At 49.7% G+C, this 22,945-nt stretch overlaps 1 protein-coding gene across 1 annotated transcript in view; it reads left to right on the top strand.

Moving 5' to 3' along the window:
* Nucleotides 1-22,360, top strand: part of LOC138279508 (vomeronasal type-2 receptor 26-like) — a 225,281-nt gene extending 202,921 nt beyond the window's left edge. The window contains exon 7 of the mRNA XM_069219409.1: nt 21,456-22,360. Within this exon, the coding sequence (XP_069075510.1) occupies nt 21,456-22,360 (905 nt within the window). The remainder of the gene's footprint in view (nt 1-21,455) is intronic.
* The last annotated feature ends 585 nt before the right edge of the window (nt 22,361-22,945 follow it).

Below are 22,945 nucleotides of genomic sequence, written 5' to 3'. Positions count from 1 at the left end.
CTGAACTTACCTTAATGTCCCTGGGATGGGTCCCTCCAGCCTTGGGTGTCCTCCTGGGGTGGGCAAGGGTGACAGGGGGTGTCCCTGGGGGCATGGGAGTGCACCTCTGGGCTCCTTCAGAGCCCACAGGTCCCTTAATGCCTGCCTTTTGCAGGCTCTAAAAAACGGTGCAAAAGCGGCCGTACGTCATTTTTTTTGACCCGCCCACTCCCGGGCGTGAATTTTGCCCGGGAGTATAAATCCGACGCACATGCCTCGGAGTCGATTTTTTAGATGTGAACGCCTACCTTGCATCTCATTAACGCAAAGTAGGTGTCCACTTAAAAATTACGCAAACTCCATGGACTTTGGCGCTAGATGCGTCTAACGCCAAAGTATAAATATGGAGTTAGTTTTGCGTCGAAATTGCGTCAAAAAAAATGACGCAATTCCGGCGCAAACGGAGTATAAATATGCCCCTAAGCACCCACTCACAGGCCTGCAGACACACTGACACACAAACTAAAACATTGATATACGCACTCTCACACCCAGAAAGACACTTTCACAACCACTCTCCCTCTCCAGATACACCTTCTTACACCTATTCTCACACCCAGAAACACTGCGGCCAACTCCCGCCATGAATGACCAAAGGACCTTGGTGGTTGGCTGCAGAGTTTAGCTGCAGGCCAGGTCTTGCGGCAATCTCCGCTGTGCACAGGTGAAGGTCGTGCACGTTGAAAAGTTGGTTGCTTATAGGGGGTTGGGCTTGGCTTGACCCTGTGGCCAACCGCCGTGGGCGCCTTGTATATATACATACATATATATATATAGATAAACATATATATGCAAAAAGGATAGAGAACTCTGGGTCGTTCCAAAGTTTAGCTGGAGAGCAGCTCAAGTAAGGCGCACCCTTCAACACCAGCAACACTCTAGATTTTCTCACCTCAAATGTCTGCTTAAGCTTTGATCAGTACAGTGCTACCCACGCCGAGCTAGATAGTGACAAAGGCGGTCATTCTGACAGCGGCGGGAGGCGGTAGCCGCCCGCCATGCGGTCACCGCCATTTGGCCGCTCTGCGGTCAAAAGACCGCGGCGGCCATTCTGGCTTTCCCGCTGGGCCGGCGGGCACCCACCAAAGGAGCGCCCGCCGGCGCAGCGGGAAAGGCCCTGCAACATAGAAGCCGGCTCCGAATGGAGCCGGCGGTGTTGCAGGGGTGTGACGGGTGCAGTTGCACCCGTCGCGATTTTCACTGTCTGCTAAGCAGACAGTGAAAATCATGCTGGGGCCCTGTTAGGGGGCCCCTGTACTGCCCATGCCAGTGGCATGGGCAGTGCAGGGGCCCCCAGGGGCCCCACGACACCCGTTCCCATGGGCAGGGAAGCACCGCCAGCCTGTTGGCGGTGCTTCCGTGGTCCTCCACCCTGGCGGTCGATGACCGCCAGGGTTGGAATGACCCCCAAAGTCTTTTGCCATTTGTACAGCAAAGTCTTTAAGCATAGGTTTGACACAGTGTCAACCTTGCTGAGCTGTAAAATGACAAAAGCTATTTACCACTCCAGGCACAGTATTACATCTTTGAACTGGTAAAATACCATCCAAGCCAACAGATAGTTACATGGACGAATGAAATAGTGATTTTAAGCCCATTTATCAACTTACATGCTCTTAATGGTGGAGTTGCAGAAGCAGTAGATGAGTCATTCAATGAACCTTCTCAGTCAACAAAGTATCCAGAAGTATTTAGTGCAAAGCTAGAGATGCATTAGGGAGTGGAAAACTGACTGAAGTCTGCCTTGATTGTTCGTAGTTGGCAATTTCATCCCTTTGAGTTAAATTTGTGTAGTAGTCTCCATTATTCCTGTTGTTGGTTGTTGTAGATGAAGATAGTGGTACTAATGAAAGATCATTTTCCACCCTCTCCAAGTTCATGGAAATGTCAGCAGTGCTGCTCAAAACCTGTAGAGGAACATCCTGATCAGCCACATGGTGTAGCTTGACATTATCAATGAAGACAAAATGTTTTTTTTTTTTTATATCCAGGCAGCAGTGGTAGAATGATAATTCTGGTACTGTGTATTCCCAGGGATGGAACCGGTGCACAAAATGTTGAACAAAACTCCTTTTGCACAGCAATCTTTTCTCATACTAGATCTCCAACTTTCGGAATCCAGCCAGTAGATGTTATTGGTGCATCCCCTAGTCCCAAGAAGGTGGCACTGCAGATGTGTTTTCATCACGGAACTGTTGTCATTCCGACAAGAGAGTGACACGTTCATTCATGTTAAAAGGTATGTCTGCCACCTCCACAACAGAGCCATCAAGATCTGGGACATACATTTGTGTCCCAAATAGCACCTCATATGGGGTGCTCCCTCGCAAGGACCTTCTGGGCAGATAATTAAGTTCTCTCTGGACTCCTTACAAGTGGCTAAGCCAACTATGTCCAGTGATTGCTTTAAGTCTCAATTCTTCAGCTCCACTACACTGTTTCCCTCAGGACTGTAGGGGGACAGAAAATGCAGTTGAACCCCTAATGAAGCTACAGTGTCCCTGAATGCCCTTGAGGCGCAGGGGCCCTGATCTGAGTGAAAAGTTGCAACTGCCTATGTCCCAATAAAGACTTGCAAATCTTTAATAACAATTTGAGCATCAGGAGAGCATTGTGGCCAGACCCAAAGAAATCTGGCACATGAGTCAACAGTGACTAAGATGTATTTGCATGCATCATCAGGTGTCAGGGGAACACAATGGTCTGAGAACCAACAATGTAGTGGCTTATTTGAAATTAGTAGAGGTGTCTGAGGTGGGTGTTTAACTGTGGACCCTTTTATTTGCTGACAGCTGTCACATTAAAGGACATAGGCCCTCATTACAACATTGGCAGTAAATCCTGCTCCTGCCGTGCAGAAGACCGCCAACACACCGCCGCGGAATTCCCTCACAGCTATTATGACCCACAGTCCGGAATACGCCAAAATCTAGACACCCACACAAGTCCGCCACACCAAAGGTCAGTGATAAACTGGCGAAAACAAAACTTCCACCATCACGCCAACAGAAATACGCCCACACTATCACGACCCACGAATCCACACGGCGGTCTTTCAACCGCGGTATTACATTGGCGGTACACACCACCACGCTCAAAATACACACACATTTACAAAACACATCCACATTGGACAATTCCAAATACACACACCTGATACACATACACACACCACTCCCACACACCCAATACAATACAAAACACACACCCACATCACCCACAAACCCTTACGACAACAATTCACGGACAAAAGCCAGAGAGAGACAGCACCAGCAAGAACACTAGCATCCACAGGCACACAACACCATCACCCACATACCTTCCACGCACCTCACACAACACCCCACTACATATCAGCACACTTATCACCCCACACACCACCCCACACATCACCTACACCACCCCATGGCATGGCAAAGACACCCCAGGTTCTCGGAGGAGGAGTTCAGGGTCATGGTGGAGGAAATCGTCCGGGTAGAGCTATTCGGATCACAGGTGCAGCACACCAAAATTGCAAGGAAGATGGAGCTATGGCGAAGAATAGTGGACAGGGTCAACGCAGTGGGACAAACCCCAAGAAATCGGGAGGACATCGGGAAGAGGTGGAACGACCTACGGGGGAAGGTGCGTTCCGTGGTCTCAAGAAACCACCTGGCGGTTCAGCGGACTGGCGGCGGACCCCCACCTCCTCCCCCACAACTAACAACATGGGAGGAGCAGGTCTTGCCAATTCTGCATCCTGAGGGCCTCGCAGGAGTAGGTGGAGGAATGGACTCTGGCAAGACAAATCTTAACTATTACATCCCCCACCCTACCTGCATGCCAGCACATACCCCCACCCTCACCCCCAGCACTCCAACTCCTCACAAATGTCCCAACATCACAAACCACCCATCCCAACACCAAGCCCTGCATGCAACAACAAAGCATGGACACCCATCACTAAAGCATGCCCACTGCACATACCCATACATCCCCCTAAACCATCATCACACGAGGCCCCACACAGGAATGCAAGCACTGGGGTACACGGTCACCCACCCATTGCACACCATGACACACACAGATGTAATAACCATCCTTTTATACCCCTGCAGGACCCCTACCCAACGTCACCGGACAGGAGGGTCCACACATGTCCACACCACCAACAGAAGAGGCCCACAGTGATGACAGCACCTCTGTCCAACTAGATCTAGATAACCAACCCGACCCAATGGGGACCCCTGGACAGTCGGTTCCCCTCACACAGTCACAGGCCACTACAGAGCTTCCCCCCTCTGGAAACACCAGCACAGAACCCACCCAGCGGGCCCATACCTCTGTCCCCAGGACACGTCAATCAGCTGTGTAGCCATCACTACAGGGAACCCAGGCTAACCCACCACCCACAACAGGGATCTGGGGGCAGTGGTAGTGGGCACACGGTCCAGGGGACGGAGGCCCAGGAACACAGGGGAACTGGGAGGGCTGCTGAGCGACAGGGGTGGACAGGCCAAGGGAACCCACTCTCCACGAGGCACTCTCCTCCATCATGGGAGCCTACCACCACTCCCAGGAGACGATGGCAACGGTACTGACCAAGTTTCAGGAGAACCAGCGCCTGCAGGAGGAATAGTACATGGGCTTCAGGGAGGAACTCAGAACCATCAACTCCACCCTGGGCACCATCGTAGGGGTGCTGAAGGAACTCGTGAACACCAGGAGGGACACTGTGGCACTACAAGGGGCCCCTTACACTAGCCTGGATGATGAACTGCCCACCACCTCCGCCGGCGCTAGTGGACAGGACGCCCCGCCACAGGACCACCACACCAGCACCCCACCCCCTGCAGAGGGAGAACCACCTTGCAAACAGTCCCTGAGATCCAGGAACAAGACAGAGAACGATGCCAAGACACCCACCAAGAAATGAGACCACCCTGATCCTACTGTCCCACTTTGTCACCCTGTCCATACTTAAACTGCCCCAGCTCCACTTCCTATGCCCATATGGGCAATGCATCTGTGAGACTAATAGACTGGACTCTGCCACTGACATTCCTCCACCATCACCCCTCACCATTTTACTACCCCCTCCAATATTGAGCACTTAAATAAACACCCTTAAAGCACAAAACAATCTGGAGTCTGTCTGTGATTTCCGAATACTGTATTAGCAATAACTGTGTCAAAGAGCTTTTTTCATTGGTAATGTCAACATACCTATGTCACACAGCTCTATTCCATGAGGAAGCAGATGTCACACAGTGGGACCCACATCTTTGAAATCGTAAGGGAAAGTGACAACTCAGTGACCATACACTGGGTGAAAACGACAGACAGTAGAGAAGCAGTAGTGTTTAAGTACATGTAGTAGGCAGATCTATACTCTTACCTGTGTCTCACTGGAAATATTGCTGGATCACTGAGTCCCTGTTGTTCATGTCTTCTTCCTCTGCTTCCTTGTCTTCAGTGTCCACAGGCTCCACAGCTGCCACAACGCCTCCATCTGGACCATCATCCTACAGAAAAGGCACCTGTCGTCGCAATGCCAAGTTGTGAAGCATACAGCAGGCCAAGATGATCTGGCACACCTTCTTTGGTGAGTAGAATATGGAACCACCTGTCATATGGAGGCACCGGAACCTGGCCTTCAGGAGGCCGAAGGTCCGCTCGATCACCCTCCTAGTTCGCCCATGGACCTCATTGTAGCGTTCCTCTGTCCTTGTCCTGGGATTCCTCACTGGTGTCAGTAGTCATGACAGGTTGGGGTAACCAGAGTCACCTGCAAATGGCGATGGACAACTGTTAGACACACACTAACCTGTAGGGATATCCCCAGACCCAGACAACCATTCCCACTGACTAGCTTCCAGGTGCTCACCTAATAGCCACACACAGTGCCTCAGAGGTTGACCCATCACATAAGGGATGCTGCTATTCCGCAGGATGTAGGCGTCATGCACTGAGCCACGGAACATGGCATTAACATGGGAGATGTACTGGTCTGCCAAACATACCATCTGTACATTCATCAAATGATAACTCTTCTGGTTTCTGTATACCTGTTCATTCCTGTGGGGGGGGGGGGGGGGGGCAAAGCCACATCTGTCCCATCAGTGGCACATATGATATTGGGGAGATGTCCCAGGGCATAGAAATCACCTTTCACTGTATGCAAATCCTCCACCTTAGGGAAAACGATGTAACTCTGCATGTGTTTCAGCAGGGCAGACAACACTCTGGACAACACGTTGGAAAACATAGGCTGGGACATCCCTGATGCTGTGCCCTCTGTTGTTTGAAATGACCCACTTGGAAGAAAATGGAGCACTGACAGCACCTGCACTTGAGGGGGGATTCCTGTGGGATGGCGGATAGCTTACATCAGGTCTGGCTCTAACTGGGTACACATTTCCTGGATTGTGGCACGGTCAAGCCTGTATGTGATAATCACGTCTTTCCTACTATTGTCAACAGCTCCACCAATGGTCGGTACACCGGAGGATGCTGCCATCTCCTCACATGTCCCAGCGGACGGTGCCTATGAAGGACAACAGCGAGCACAGAGTCAAACAACTCAGAGGTACGTACCCACAGCTTACACAGAACACAAATCCTAATCCGAAAAGTGGCCTGTACATGTGTAGAGTCTAGGCCTAGGTATGTGTAACGCAGTTGAAAATGAAGCCATGTGGGCCCCTGAAATGGTGGCTGCCTCACATCTAAAGTGGGACAATGGGATGTGAGGTAACTTGTACACCGTTGCGGTAGGTGGTCGAAGACTGCGGCGCAATGCTACATTGGTTAACATTGGACCCTATGGGTCCCAGGAGCCAATAACGATGTACGCCGACAGTGACGGTACGCACCGCCGCGGACGTGACCGCCATTTTCTATCTGTTCAATCACTCGATACCGGATCTTCGACAGGAGAGGACCTACACTGCAAGTGCTGCTGTGACCTTGGTCTGGAAGAGACAATGGCTCGAGTGTCTGGGGAAAGGGCCCCTGCCTTCACATCAGAGGAGTTGGAGAAACTCGTGGATGGGGTCCTCCCCCAGTACACGCTACTCTACGGTCCTCCAGACAAACAGGTAAGTACACTGGGAGCATGATGTGTGGGCTATGCCTGTATGGAGAGGGCTGGATGTAAGAAGGAAGGGGGGAGAGTGCGGTGCGCATGAAACGACGGTGAATGCATGTGCCAAATGGCAAGGGTAGGGATGGGGGCCAATCACTTTGACGGTGCAGTTGGTAATAACTTTCTCTTCCCCCTGTACAATTCATGTAGGTCAGCGCCCACCAGAAAAAACATATTTGGCGTGCCATCGCCAAGGACGTCTGGACCCTGGGGGCTTACCACAGACGGAGCACCCACTGCCGGAAAAGATGGGAGGATATTCGCCGCTGGAGCAAGAAGACGGCGGAGGCTCAGCTGGGGATGGCCTCCCAACGTGGGAGGGGTGCCCATTGCACCATGACCCCCCGGATGTTCAGGATCCTGGCGGTGGCGTACCCAGAGTTGGATGGGTGCTTGAGGGCATCACAGCAGCCACAAGGGGGTGAGTACACTCTCATTCTGCTGACTTTGCGCGCAGTGGAGGGGTCAAGGTGGGAGAGGTGGGCTGTGGGTTTCCCTAGGCCAGGGTGAGTTCTGTAGGCAAGGTCCATCCGTAAGGCAGGCCCTGTGGCACCCCACCCCACCTCTGTAGAGTGGCAAGTACACCTAGTCATGCCCCTGTGTGATCTATGTGTGCAGCTGTCGTCCATAGCCTTGTTGGCCATTTCCCAGGAATTGAACAGTGGAGCCCAGGAGCGCAGCGTAGTGCAGGGGGCTTCTGTGTCTGTTGTGTTCGCCAATGGTAGCGGTAATGCATGCACTCAACATGTCTTTCTTCTGTCATCCCCCCCTTTTTGTGGTCTCCCTGTTCTTGTATGCATTAGCATCATCAGGCGGAGGAGCAGTGGCACCAGAGCACGAGGGGGCTGCATCCCACATGTCCATGGAGGGCCACACTATGGACTAGGACTTCACCAGTGGACGGAGGGCGAGGGGAGCTCCACGGCGGGGACAGGAGCTGAGACCTGTGACACAGACTCGTCCTCTGATGGGAGCTCCCTTGTGGTGGCGGCAACATCTGTGCCACCCCCATCTACAGGTACAGCCTCAACCCCCCTTCCAGCACTGCCCTCCCAGCAGCCCCTCAGCCTTTGCCCCGTGCCCGCTCACCCGGGAGGGTGGGCATCACCTTCGCCCCAGGCACCTCAGGCCCTACCCCAGTCACCCCTGCTGCCCTCAGTGAGGAGGCCATTGACCTCCTCAGGTCCTTCACTGTTGGGCAGTCTACCATTTTGAATGCCATCCAGGGTGTAGAAAGGCAGTTGCAACAAACCAATGCATTCCTGGAGGGCATTCATTCTGGTCAGGTGGCCCTTCAGCGAGCTTTTCAGACTCTGGCCTCAGCACTGATGGCAGCCATTGTCCCTGTGTCTAGCCTCTCCCCTCCAACTTCCTCCACCCAGACCCAATCCCCTCTACCTCAGCCTATCCCAAGCACACCTACAGACCAGCATGCACACGTCAACACACAAGGGAAGCTCAGGCAAACATAAGCACCACACATCCCACAGGCACTCATGCAAGCATCACACACATGCAGACATACCAATATCCACTGCCTCCACTGTGTTACCCCTCCTCCTCGTCTCCCTCCTCCCTCCCTGTCTTGTCTACACTCACACCTGCATGCATTACCTCTACAGCTACTACATCCCTCTCCAGCACACCCACCACCACACCCCGCTCACGTGCAGTCACCACTCCCACTACCATTCACACATCCCCAGTGTCCTCTCCCAGTGTGTCTGTGACGCCCCCTCCCAAGATACACAAACGCAGGCACAAACCCACCCAACAGCCATCCACCTCACGACAGCGTCCAGTGCATTCACCTTCACCCAAAGTCAGCAAACGAACACCTCCTACAACCACAACCTCTTCCTCCACTCCCAAACCCCCTCCAGCTACCCGTCCCGCTGTGTCAAAAAAACTTTTCCTGTCCAACCTTGACCTCTTTCCCACACCTCCCCCACCCCGTCCGTCTCCTAGGTCCCGAACTAGCACCTCAGCCACAACATCTCCGGGACCTGTGGTGCCTGTAGTCACCGGAATCTGGAGTGCACTGGCCACCAGGGCAGCCAGTGTGGCACGGAGCCACAGCACAGACAGTCCCCCATCTGTGAAGCATCAGAAGTTGGCCAGTGCCCGGCAGGAGAGGGGGAAGACTCCAGCCACCAAAGGCGCTCCCAGGGGCCCCTTGGGAGTGTGGAGTCAGCTGTGACACCTTCAAAGGTGGGGAAGGGCCACAAGAAACCCGGCAAGTCTGGGAAGAGCAGCACGGCGGAGAAGACCGCCATCATCCCCGCTGCCCAGGAGGCTACCCCCAGCACCAGCCCAGCTACCCAGGAGGCCACCACCAGCTCCAACCCAGCTGCCCAGGAGGCCACCACCAGCACAAGCCCAGCTGCCAAGGAGGCCACCGCCAGTACAAGCCCAGCTGCCCAGGAGGCCACCGCCAGTACAAGCCCAGCTGCCCAGGAGGCCACTGCCAGCACAAGGCCAGCTGCCCAGGAGGCCACTGCCAGCAAAAGCCCTGCTGGGCCATGAAGGACCGCCAGCAAAAGCCCCGCTGGGCCATGAAGGACTGCCAGCACAAGCCCCCCTGGGCCATGAAGGACCGCCAGCAAAAGCCCCGCTGGTCCATGAAGCACCGGTAGCAGCTGAGTCCCTGCAATGGAGACCGCCGCCTCAAGCACCGCTGAACAGGGCACCGCCGTCTCATGCACCGCTGAGCAGGGCACCACCGTCTCATGCACTGCTGAACAGGGCACCGCTGTCTCATGCACTGCTGAACAGGGCACAGCCGTCTCAAGCACCGCTGAACAGGGCACCGCCGTCTCAAGCACCGCTGAACAGGGCACCGCCGTCTCAAGCACCACTGAACAGGGCACCACCGTCTCATGCACCACTGAACAGGGCACCGCCATCTCATGCACCGCTCAACAGGGCACCGCCATCTCATGCACCGCTCAACAGGGCACCGCCGTTTCAACCACCGCTCAACAGGGCACCGCCGTCTCATGCACCGCTGAACAGGTCACTGCCGTCTCAAGCATCGCTGAACAGGGCACCTCCATCTCAAGCACCGCTGGCCCATGAGCGGCAAGGGCACTGCCTGTACTGAGTTTGTCAGAGGGTGAATAAAGCACTCTGGGCACCATGCCCCCTCCAGAACCAGTGGAGACTGTCATCCACTACCTCTGTCCTTAGCAGGATGAAGCACTCCGGGCACAAAGCCCCCACCAGAACCAGTGGAGACTGTTATCCACTACCTCTGTCCTTAGCAGGATGAATCACTCTGGGCACAAGGCCCCCTCCAGAACCAGTGGAGAGATTCATCCACTACCTCTGTCCTTATCAGGATGAAGCACTCTGGGCACAAAGCCCCCTCCAGAACCAGTGGAGAATGTCATCCTGTACCTCTGTCCTTAGCAGGATAAAGCACTCTGGGCACAAGGCCCCCTCCAGAACCAGTGGAGACTGTCATCCACTTGAGAGACTGTGGCTTTGCACTCCCCAGGATTGAACAGTGGGCAACCCACCCACTGTAGAGACTTGAGAGACTGTGGCTTTGCACTCCCCAGGATGGAACAGTGGGCAACCCACCCACTGTATAGACTTGAGAGACTGTGGCTTTGCACTCCCCAGGATGGAACAGTGGGTAACCCACCTACTGTAGAGACTTGAGAGACAGTGGCTTTGCACTCCCCAGGATATGGCAGTGGGCAAGCCACCTAGTGTTGAGACTTGAGAGTCTGTGGCTTTGTACTCCCGAGGATGGAACAGTGGGCAACCCACCCACTGTAGAGACTTGAGAGACTGTGGCTTTGCACTCCCCAGGATGGAACAGTGGGCATGTGACCCCCTTGTGGATTTGACGTCATGCACTCAACTGGCTGAGGTGCCCCCCCTTTCCCTCCCCATGAGGTGCCTGTTTTCTTGCTCTCTGATGCCCCTGCAGTGTTCTCTCCGTCATGGTCGGGGATCGTGTGTGGGCCTCGCCCATACCATGTGGTCCCAGTGTTACACAGACTTAATTGGAGCACTACCTGGACTACTTTGCTTGGTATATATTTTGTCAATGGTGTATATATATGTTTCTGCCTACTTGATTTTAATATATTACAATGGTTACACTCATTTTCTATTGTCTTTGCATTCCTCCGGGGGGTTTGTGGGGTGTAACTGTGATGTATTAATATGCATTAGTGTGTGTGTTGTAGTGGGTGGGGTGGGGGTGTTGCGTGTGTGTGTCCCTGTTTTTTGCCTCCCCTGTGTCGTAGGTGCAGTACTCACCGTGGTCTTCGCCGCCGGCGTTCGTGCTCCTGGCAGAGGAGCAGGAAGACTATTGTAGGTAGAATTTGGAGTTCCAGGTCCATGGTGTCCTCGTTCCTCGTGGGGTGAGTAGAGGTGAGCGTTTTTCCTTTGGAATTCCTGTTTCCACTGTGTTTTTAGCCGCGGTGAATCCGCCCCGGAAAAGGTGGCGGATTGGCCTGTCATAATAGTGTGGGCGGTACTTTGTTCTCCGTCTGTCTGTTGGCAGTGACCGCCGCGCTGTTTGTTTGTACCGCTGTGGCGGTCGGAGTGTTAAAGTGGCTGTCTTTGCTGGCGGTTTCCGCCACGGTCGTAATTGCAAATTTTTGCCGCCGGCCTGTTGGCGGTCTTACCTCCGCTTTATCACCGTCCGCCAGGGTTGTAATGATCACCATATTGTTTTGTCTGTTTATAAAGACCTGGACACCAGTAGCGTTTTTGGAAAAAAGAAATAGTAGCCGCCACACCTGCATGGGCAGAAGCAACTCTCTCATGTCCCACTTTTACCAACTCAAATCTTTGGTCTTGGTTGGGGATCACACCATCAACCACCCCTGGTACTATCACTATGAGGTAGAAATATTTGGCAGGATACACCTATGGTAATGGCTTGCCATCAGCTGAAGCTTTCACAGCAGCAAGTGTTTCATCATCCAACCTCATTTGTGAACGGGGTGTTGCAGCAACAAAAGTTGTAGCTACTGCTGACTTGGCCACCTCATCAGTCAAGATATTGTCTGCAATGTGTACTATTACATGTTGGTGTCCTAGTGTCTGAACTACATGGGCTTGGGTAGCATTTTCTTCAGATCTGCTACTTTCTCCCAGTAACCTGTGTTTGATGGTGTAGCCTTTTGAATTGCTGAACCCATTCTGGTGCCAGTAATGCAGATATCCATTAAAGGACTGGACACAGTAGTACAAATCACAGACGATTAGTTTTAACTGTCCTGGATCCATGTGTTTCAGTGCCATCAACAGAGCCTTGAGCTCTGCTAGTTGTGCAGTGCAATCCCCTAAGGGGCTGCATGTAAGTATTTTGTGGATATAATTCACCATCTTTCATGTAGTCATTCACAGTCGTGCAGGGGCGGAGTATTGGTGTTTAGTACGTCAGTACTGTAGGAAAGTACCATCTTGCCTGTCATGTTACCCCCATTTTTCACTGTATATATGTTGTTTTAGTTGTATGTGTCACTGGGACCCTGTCATCCAGGGCCCCAGTGCTCATAAGTGTGCCTGAATGTGTTACCTGTGTAGTGACTAACTGTCTCACTGAGGCTCTGCTAACCAGAACCTCAGTGGTTATGCTCTCTCATTTCTTTCAAATTGTCACTAACAGGCTAGTGACCAATTTTAGCAATTTACATTGGCTTACTGGAACACCCTTATAATTCCCTAGTATATGGTACTAAGGTACCCAGGGTATTGGGGTTCCAGGAGATCCCTATGGGCTGCAGCATTTCTTTTGCCACCCATAGGGAGCTCTGACAATTCTTACACAGGCCTGCCACTGCAGCCTGGGTGAAATAACGTACACGTTATTTCACTGCCATTTTACACTGCACTTAAGTAACTTATAAGTCACCTATATGTCTAACCTTTACCTGGTAAAGGTTAGGTGCAAAGTTACTTAGTGTGAGGGCACCCTGGCACTAGCCAAGGTGCCCCCACATTGTTCAGGGCCAATTCCCCGGACTTTGTGAGTGCGGGGACACCATTACACGTGTGCACTACATATAGGTCACTACCTATATGTGGCTTCACAATGGTAACTCCGAATATGGCCATGTAACATGTCTATGATCATGGAATTGCCCCCTCTATGCCATCCTGGCATAGTTGGCACAATCCCATGATCCCAGTGGTCTGTAGCACAGACCCTGGTACTGCCAAACTGCCTTTCCTGGGGTTTCACTGCAGCTGCTGCTGCTGCCAAACCCTCAGACAGGTTTCTGCCCTCCTGGGGTCAAGCCAGGCTTGTCCCAGGATGGCAGAACAAAGGACTTACTCTGAGAGAGGGTGTTACACCCTCTCCCTTTGGAAAATGGTGTGAAGGCAGGGGAGGAGTAGCCTCCCCCAGCCTCTGGAAATGCTTTCATGGGCACATTTAGTGCCCATTTCTGCATAAGCCAGTCTACACCGGTTCAGGGACCCCTTAGCCCTGCTCTGGCACGAAACTGGACAAAGGAAAGGGGAGTGACCACTCCCCTGACCTGCACCTCCCCTGGGAGGTGTCCAGAGCTCCTCCAGTGTGCTCCAGACCTCTGCCATCTTGGAAACAGAGGTGCTGCTGGCACACTGGACTGCTCTGAGTGGCCAGTGCCACCAGATGATGTTAGAGACTCCTTCTGATAGGCTCCTTTAGGTGTTGCTAGCCTATCCTCTCTCCTAGGTAGCCAAACCCTCTTTTCTGGCTATTTAGGGTCTCTGTCTCTGGGGATTCTTTAGATAACGAATGCAAGAGCTCATCCGAGTTCCTCTGCATCTCTCTCTTCACCTTCTGCCAAGGAATCGACTGCTGACCGCGCTGGAAGCCTGCAAAACTGCAACAAAGTAGCTAAGACGACTACTGCAACTCTGTAACGCTGATCCTGCCGCCTTCTCGACTGTTTTCCTGGTGGTGCATGCTGTGGGGGTAGTCTGCCTCCTCTCTGCACTAGAAGCTCCGAAGAAACCTCCCGTGGGTCGACGGAATCTTCCCCCTGCAACCGCAGGCACCAAAGAACTGCATTACCGGTCCCCTGGGTCTCCTCTCAGCAGGACGAGCGAGGTCCCTTGAATCCAGCAACTGTGTCCAAGTGACCCGCACAGTCCAGTGACTCTTCATTCCAAGTTTGGTGGAGGTAAGTCCTTGCCTCCCCACGCCAGACTGCATTGCTGGGAACTGCGACTTTTGCAGCTACTCCGGCCTCTGTGCACTTCCGGCGGAAATCCTTTGTGCACAGCCAAGCCTGGGTCCACGGCACTCTAACCTGCATTGCACGACTTTCTAAGTTGCTCTCCGGCGATGTGGGACTCCTTTGTGCAACTTCGGGTGAGCACTGTTTCACGCATCCTCGTAGTGCCTGTTTCTGGCACTTCTCCGGGTGCTGCCTGCTACTGAGAGGACTCTTTGTGTTGCTCGATGCCCCCTCTGTCCCTTGACGCAATTGGCGACATCGTGGTCCCTCCTGGGCCACAGCAGCATCCAAAAATATTAACTGCACAATTTACAGCTAGCAAGGCTTGTTGGCGGTCTTTCGGCGGGAAAACACTTTTGCACGACTCTCCACGGCGTGAGGGATCCGTCCTCCAAAGGGGAAGTCTCTAGCCCTTGTCGTTCTTGCATAAACCTAAGCTTCTACTGTCCAGTAGCAGCTTCCTTGCACCCAGAGCTGGTATTTCCTGGGCATCTGCCCATCTCCAACTTGCTTGTGACTTTTGGACTTGGTCCCCTTGTTCCACAGGTACCCTCGACTGGAAATCCATCGTTGTTGCATTGCTGGTTTTTGTCTTTCCTGCAGAATTCCCCTATCATGACTTTTATGTCCTTTGGGGAACTTTAGTGCACTTTGCACTCACTTTTCAGGGTCTTGGGGTGGGCTATTTTTCTAACCCTTACTATTTTCTAATAGTCCCAGCGACCCTCTACAAGGTCACATAGGTTTGGGGTCCATTCGTGGTTTGCATTCCACTTTTGGAGTATATGGTTTGTGTTGCCCCTATCCCTATGTGTCCCCATTGCATCCTATTGTAACTATACATTGTTTGCACTGTTTTCTAAGACTATACTGCATATTTTTGGTATTGTGTACATATAACTTGTGTATATTTCCTATCCTCTCACTGAGGGTACACTCTGAGATACTTTGGCATATTGTCATAAAAATAAAGTACCTTTATTTTTAGTATAACTGTGTATTGTGTTTTCTTATGATATTGTGCAAGTGACACTGGTGGTACTGTAGGAGCTTCACTCGTCTCCTAGTTCAGCCTAAGCTGCTCTGCTAAGCTACCATTATCTATCAGCCTAATCTGCTAGACACCCTATACACTAATAAGGGATACCTGGGCCTGGTGCAAGGTGCAAGTACCCCTTGGTACTCACTACAAGCCAGTCCAGCCTCCTACAAGTACTTTATGGTTGACCAATCAGAGTATTGTTTGGTATTGATCAATTTGCAAAGTGTTTGCCGATATTGGATATTCCATTTCGTATTAAAGAAATTCTTGAGTTTGTAATTTTGGGTCGAAAATGTAGTCAACACCACTGGCAGTCAGAGACGTTTCCCATTGGATCCATCCTGGATGTAGTGCTTTTGTGTTAGGAACGTTAGCCTCTGTGACAACCTCAAGGGATGGGATTGAAGAGATGACAATAATGCTCTGTCTGTGATAAAAGTGTATGAGATAAAGGAAAATAAAACATCACCACAGAAGAGAGCTTCTGCTCAGTAAATAGAATGAATGAAATGAATTGTAATTAGGCTGAAGGGCACACGCTGCAGGCCTATGGCTAAAATAACATGCCCATAAAAAGCAGATAAAATAACCTCACAACAACTCCGTGGAGCCTCTAGTGGCTAAATTTTGCAAACTCTATGAGTGGAGTGAATTGTTCCTCCCTGGGTTAACATTCATCCTGATTAAAATTAATTATCCCAACCGTAGTACTTCCCACAATATATGATGCTTATACCACATCATGGAATGTGCAGGTGAGGCTTGCAGAACTATCACCCAGTGTAGGAAAATGGCTCCTTTTTGCAGTTACCCCCCCTCCCACTGTTTGCCTGATATTGATGCTGAGTTGACTGAGAAGTATGCAGGGATCCTGCTAACCAGGCCGCAGCACCAGTGTTCTTTCACTAAAAATGTACCATTGTTCCCACAATTGGCACACGCCTAGCACACAGATAAGTTCCTTGTAAAAGGTACCAGTGGTACCAAGGGCCCTGTGACCAGTCAAGGTTGTTAAGGGCTGCAACATGTGTTGTGCCACCGTAAGGGATCCCTCACATTACACATGCACACTGCCATTGCAGATTGTGTGTATTGTATGGGAGAAAAAGGCAAAGTCGACATGACATCCCCCAAAGGATGCCATGCACACAAAATACTGTCTGTGGAATAGGTAAGTCACCCCTCTAGCAGGCTTTAAAGCCCTAAGGCAGGGTACACTATACCGCAGGTGAGGGCATAGCTGCATGAGCAATATGGCCCTACAGTGTCTACGTCCATTCTTAGACATTGTAAGTACAGTGTGGCCATATTAAGTATATGGTCTGGGAGTTTGTAGAAACGAACTCCACAGCTCCATAATGGCCACAGTGAATACTGGGAAGTTTGGTATCAAACTTCTCGGAATAATAAACCCACACTGATGCCAGTGCTGGATTTAGTACAGAATGCACACGGAGGGCATCTTAGAGATGCCCCCTGTATTTTACCCAATCCTTCAGTGTAGGACTGATTGGTCTGTGCCAGCCTGCCACTGAGAAAAGTTTCTGACCCCCTGGGGTGAGAGCCTTTGTGCTCTCTGGGGCCAGAAACAAAGTCTGCACTGGGTCGATGTGCTTCACACCTCCCCCTGCAGGAACTATAACAACTAGCAGTGAGCCTCAAAGGCTCAGGCTTCGTGTTACAATGCCCCAGGGCACTCCAGCTAGTGGAGATGCCCACCTCTCGGACAGTGCCCCCACTTTTGGCAGCAAGTCCAGGGGAGATAATGAGAAAACAAGGCCAGGATCACCCCTAAGGTGTCTAGATCTGGAGTGACCCCTATGTTGATTTGGAGGATTTAGCCGAATAGGGATAGGGATGTACCACCCTCCCCAAAGGGAGGAGGCACAAGGAGGGTATAGCCACCCTCAAGGACAGTAGTCATTGGCCACTACCCCCAGTCCTAAACACACCCCTAAATTGAGTATTAAGAGGCGATCCTGAACCCAGGAAATCAGATTCCTGCAACCTGAAACAAGAAGAAGGACTGCCGACCTGAAAGCCCCGCAGAGACGACTGAGATGACAACTGACTTGGCCCCAGCCATACCGGCCTGTCTCCAGACTCAAAGAACCTGCATAGCGACGCATCCAGCAGGACTAGCAATCTCAGAGGACTCAGAGGACTGACCTGCACCCAAAGGACCAAGAAACTCCTGTGGACAGCGGCTCTTTTTAAGAAACAACCATTTTTTAAGGTACTCTAGCCTCACTACGAAGTGTGAGTCCCCAACACTCTACACCTGAAGCCCCCGGGTTGTGTCCAGAAGAACCAACACTGCAGAGAGGAACCCCAGGTGACTCCCACAATGTGGACACCCTGAGACAACCTCCCTGCACCCCCACAGTGACGCTTGCAGAGAGAATCTGAAGACTCCCACTGACCGCGACTGCCTGGTAACAAAAAAAAGAGAGGCCTAGAAGAAGTAATGCACCCCTAGCCCCCATGCCCGAGAGAAACCAACTACTGGTGCAGGAGTGACCAGCAGGCGGCCCTCTTCCTTGCCCAGTCGGTGGCTGGCCCAAGAAGCCTCCCTGAGCCCTGCCTGCATCGCCAGAGTGACCCCCGGGTCTCTCCATTGATTCCTATCTGAATCCCGACACCTACTTCTCACACTGCACCCGGCCGCCCCTGTGCCACTGACGGTGTATTTTGTGTGCCTGTTTTTGACCCCCCCCCAGTGCTCTACAAAACCCCCCTGGTCTGCTCCCTGAGGATGCAGGTACTTACCTGCTTGCAGACTGGAACTGGAGCACCCCTATTCTCTATAGGCACCTATGCTATTTGGGCCCTACTATGACCTCTGCACCTGACCGGCCCAGTGTTGCTGGTGCTGGATGTTTGAGATTAACTTTAACCCCCAACGGTGTGTTGCCTATGCCCTGGAGACTGAACTTGTAAGTGTTTTACTTACCAGAAAAACTAACGAATTACTTACCTCCTCCAGAAACTGTTTATTTTTGCACTGTGTCCACTTTTAAAATAGCTTATTGCCATTTTTGCCAAAACTGTGAACATTAAAAGTTCCATATTTACCTATGCCAAGTACCTTACAATTTATGTACTTACCTGAATTTTGAATCTTGTTGTTCTAAAATAAATTAAGAAAATTATATTTTTAAATATAAAAACCTATTGGCCTGGAGATAAGTCTTCGAGTGTGTGTTCTCATTTATTGCCTGTGTGTGTACAACAAATGCTTAACACTACCCTCTGATAAGCTTACTGCTCGACCACACTACCACAAAATAAAGCATTAGTATTATGTAATTTGGCTCTGTCAACCTCTAAGGGGAACCCGTGGACTCTGTGCACACTATCTCTCACTTTGAAATAGTATATACAGAGCCAGCTTCCTACACCCTGCTATGGAAATTCTCAACTCCCCACTCTTTGTCATCTTAGCATAATGATCTTCAAAACTTGCCTCAGTGGAAAGTACCTTCTTATGTAGAGAAGAAAAATGGTGTCTCTGTTGGATTCCAGTCACTGAGCTATGGGATGCCTTGCAACTTGAATACAAAGTGATGATTTTTAATGATGATCTCCCATCCTGAAGGGATAGATACTTGATGGGAGACACTGTGAGATGCAGTTGCACCCCCCTTCTTCTCCCTGCTGCTCATGCTGCAAGTGGATCTGGTTTCTAACTCTTCACCCCCCCACTGATGAACCACTGTAACACGGAACAATATCATGCTCCAGCCTCCTTCCTGTGAGCTGTATCCCAGTCATCTCCATCACACTGCTTCTCTTCATATATTGTTATTTCACACTAATCATTATCCCCCACCTCCTGCGGAGCTGTCACTGTTTTTTGCTTTACAGTTGTTGTCAGATCTACAGTGCCGTCTCTCTCAGGAAATGATGACCTGTTCATACAAAGATACTTGATTGTAAAAGTATCTGCCACGATTTCTCAGTAATATCTAAATATCAATAAACATGGTTTTGAAAAGAAAGGAATGGATGTTCAGGCAGTTTGCTGATTAAGGTTAATGTTTTTTCTAAATTGAGGACCCAGATTTAACTCTGTCTATAAGTAGTTCCTCAATGATTCAATTCAGTCCTTCCTCATGCAGATATTGTGTCTGATCCCTTAGTAGAAATGCTATCTCAGTACCCAGTGCAATTCTGGTCAGAGAATAAAGAGCCAGATGTATCATGCGTGTTTGCAGTCACAAGTGGCCCGATCAGGCCATTTGCGACCTCAAAAATACATTTTGGTATGGATGAATTCCAATTTAGTAACTTGTTACCGAATTGCAAATTGGAATTGCAACTACTTACCGATTCAATATTAGAAAGGGGGGTATCAAGGGATCCCTTCCTAATACCGAATCGCAGTGGTATGCAGGAATGTTTTGTGACCGAAATGCGGTTGCAAAACATTCGTATTTTACTACCTACTTAAATTAGGTGGTAACCCATTTGTAAACGGGACCCCTCCCTTTTGTGAATGCATGCAAAAACATTTTTTAAGAGTAGGCAGTGGTCCCACAGACCACTGCCTACTCTTAAAAAATGAAATTAAAACTTTTAATTTGTATTTTTTAAACGCATTTCGTTTTCCTTTAAGGAAAATGGGTCGCATTTAAAACAAAAAGATTGCTTTATTTAAAAGCATTCACAGACATGGTGGTCTGCTGAGCCCAGTAATTTTAATTCCCAAATAGGTCGCAAATTGCGACAAACCTCATGAATATCAATGAGGTAGGTCGCTTTGAGACCCATTAGAAAACACAAAATAAAACTCTCTGAATTTCATACATTAGAATACTGATTACCTAATTGTGATTCACAGGAATTCACAGTTCAGTAATCACAATTTATTAAAATGATACATCTGGCCCAAGGTTCCTGTTTCCATCTGAAAATCCCGCTGGGGAAGTTGCAGCAACCCGAGAATCCAGAACATCCTCCAATTGACCTTGAACAGTGACATCTGAGGTTCATCATTCCCTGTGATAAACATTGTCGCCGGGTCTGAGAGACCATAAGTGATTTCCTATTTCTTGAGGCGTGATCTAGGGTCCAAGAACTTCTTTTGTTTGGGACTGGTGTCAACAGTGCAATCTGTGAAGATGGATTTAATTACTACTCTTTGTCTGGAGGATAGTTTTCATGTGTTGATGCTGCAGTAGACAGGCAGTGACGGGATGTGTTCTGCTCGAGGCCTTTTATAGTTGTCTGTTGGATCCATGGCACGCTCTGGATCTCTACTGTGATTTTGAATCGTATGTTTTTGCACAATGAGGAACAAATCTGTCAGGAAGTTTAACAAGTCATCTTTTTCTGTGGTTTCCACCACACCATATATCCTGATGTTATTGTAGAGTGAGCCGTCTTCCATATCATTAATCATGCATTTTTTCTAAACTAGACATCCTTTTCCCCTTCTAGCACTTTATGCATTTAATCACTGACTGCCTTTATAGGTTACTCAGTCGGGTCCATCTCTTTCTTTTACTTTCCAGCCTATATCATTGAACTGAACGCAACAATGTCCAAACCCCTGGATTTGACCTCATTCACCATTTATGTTAGCAATAACTAGGACAATGGATGGTATTTCTTTCATGATGAATTTCATGATGAATTCTCGTGTAAATGTAAGCATCTATCATGATGTTTTTCTAGTTACCTGTTTATTGCCTAGAGCATAGAAGCTGATGTGCTGGTAATTGCACATAGATATGTTGCAGCTGGAAAAGGTTCCAGGGCTGTGACATGTAATCGATTACGTTTGTATGCGCGGGCATATATAGTTGCAATGTTTTTACAATGGACTTTATGGTCTTTGATCTATGGTAGTCAATCCAATGGGTCTCAATATTATTAATTTCTGTTTTCTTTAGATTTAACGAATACAATAGAATGTTACTTTTGTATTCATAGTAATATATTCTCAAAATAATGTGGAAATAAATGCTTTACCACACTATGAAATAAACATTTTTGAATAGTTTGAACCAGCAGAAATAGAAATGAATGATTTTGTTGCTTTTTGTAGACATGGAAAACTGTATGCAGTGCCCTGAGGACCAGTGGCCGAATGTCAAGAAGGATGGATGCAACAAAAGGGTCATTGTTTTCCTCTCATATAGTGATACACTTGGCGTAATGTTGTTCACTGTGGCCATTATCTTCTCTGCTGTCACTGTTGGAGTGCTGGGAATCTTTCTCAGACACCGGGACACCCCAATAGTGAAGGCCAATAACCGTGATCTCAGCTACACCCTCCTCACTGCCCTAATTTTGGCTTTTCTATGCTCCCTCCTATTTATTGGACGCCCTGCGACATGGACCTGTCTCATCCAACAAGCTGCATTTGGGATTATTTTTACTGTTGCTGTGTCTTGTGTTTTAGCAAAAACAATCACTGTTGTCATTGCCTTTAATGCCACAAGGCCTGGGAGCAGATTAAGTAGGTGGCTGGGATCCCGAGTGTCCGGCTCTATTGTCCTCTTCTGCACACTAGGAGAAGTGACAATCTGTCTCTCTTGGCTGCTTACAGCTCCACCTCACCCTGGCACTGACACACAGTCTGAGACTGGGAAGATGATCCTGCAGTGTGACCAGGGCTCCGTCACTGCCTTCTACAGTGTGATTGGTTACATGGGACTGTTGGCCTCGGCCAGCTTCATTGTGGCCTTCTTAGCCAGGAACCTCCCGGATAAATTCAATGAGGCCAAGCTCATCACATTCAGCATGCTGGTGTTCTGCAGTGTCTGGGTCTCTTTCTTTCCAGCCTATATCAGCACTAAAGGCAAGTACATGGTGGCCGTGGAGATCTTCGCCATCTTAGCTTCTAGTGCTGGACTGTTGGGCTGTATATTCATCCCCAAATGTTACATCATTCTGTTCAGGCAGGATATCAAAACCAGAGAACACCTAACTTTACATACTCATTTGTAGTTTCATGTTGGATCTGAAATTGACCGAATTCAATATTAAACATTGAAATGCTGTATTTCTGGAGGTTTTAAAGCAATGTATCATGCGTTTGTACAACCACTTGACTGCTTGCAGTAAAGCATTAGTACCTCCAATAATAGAAGCTAGTTTTTAAGGACAGCAGCTGTGTATGATTTTGGGTCCTTTCTGTACTTGCAAGCTCCAATGGTTTTATTTGTTTTAATATCATTTTGGTATCTGAGTTTAGTTTGATTTCCACAAATGAGCATCTGCACCATCCCGAAAGAGGGGAATTGTTTAAGATTTCAAAGTTACCAGAAGAGGAGCCCTCTGCACCACAGGCATCAAACATATGCAACCCAGACCCTGCTCAGCATAGCATCCGTTCAGTGGCGGCTGGTGACATTTGAAAGTGGTGGGGCATAAAAATTGTGAATGAGTGTTATGCTACCAGCAAGTAAAGCAAGCAAGCCAGATGGACACAAAGGGGGTTCTTCCCCCCAAGAAAATTTTGAAACAAGAGCAGCAAATGGAGCATTTCAAAACACGTTTGAGAAGGTGAGATGGTTTATAAGGCAGTTGTGA

The sequence above is a fragment of the Pleurodeles waltl genome, chromosome 2_2 (genome assembly GCF_031143425.1).
Source record: "Pleurodeles waltl isolate 20211129_DDA chromosome 2_2, aPleWal1.hap1.20221129, whole genome shotgun sequence".
NCBI classification, from domain to species: Eukaryota; Metazoa; Chordata; class Amphibia; order Caudata; family Salamandridae; genus Pleurodeles; species Pleurodeles waltl.
The sequence above is the reverse complement of the archived record's forward strand: the minus strand, read 5'-3'. Positions and strand labels throughout refer to the sequence as shown.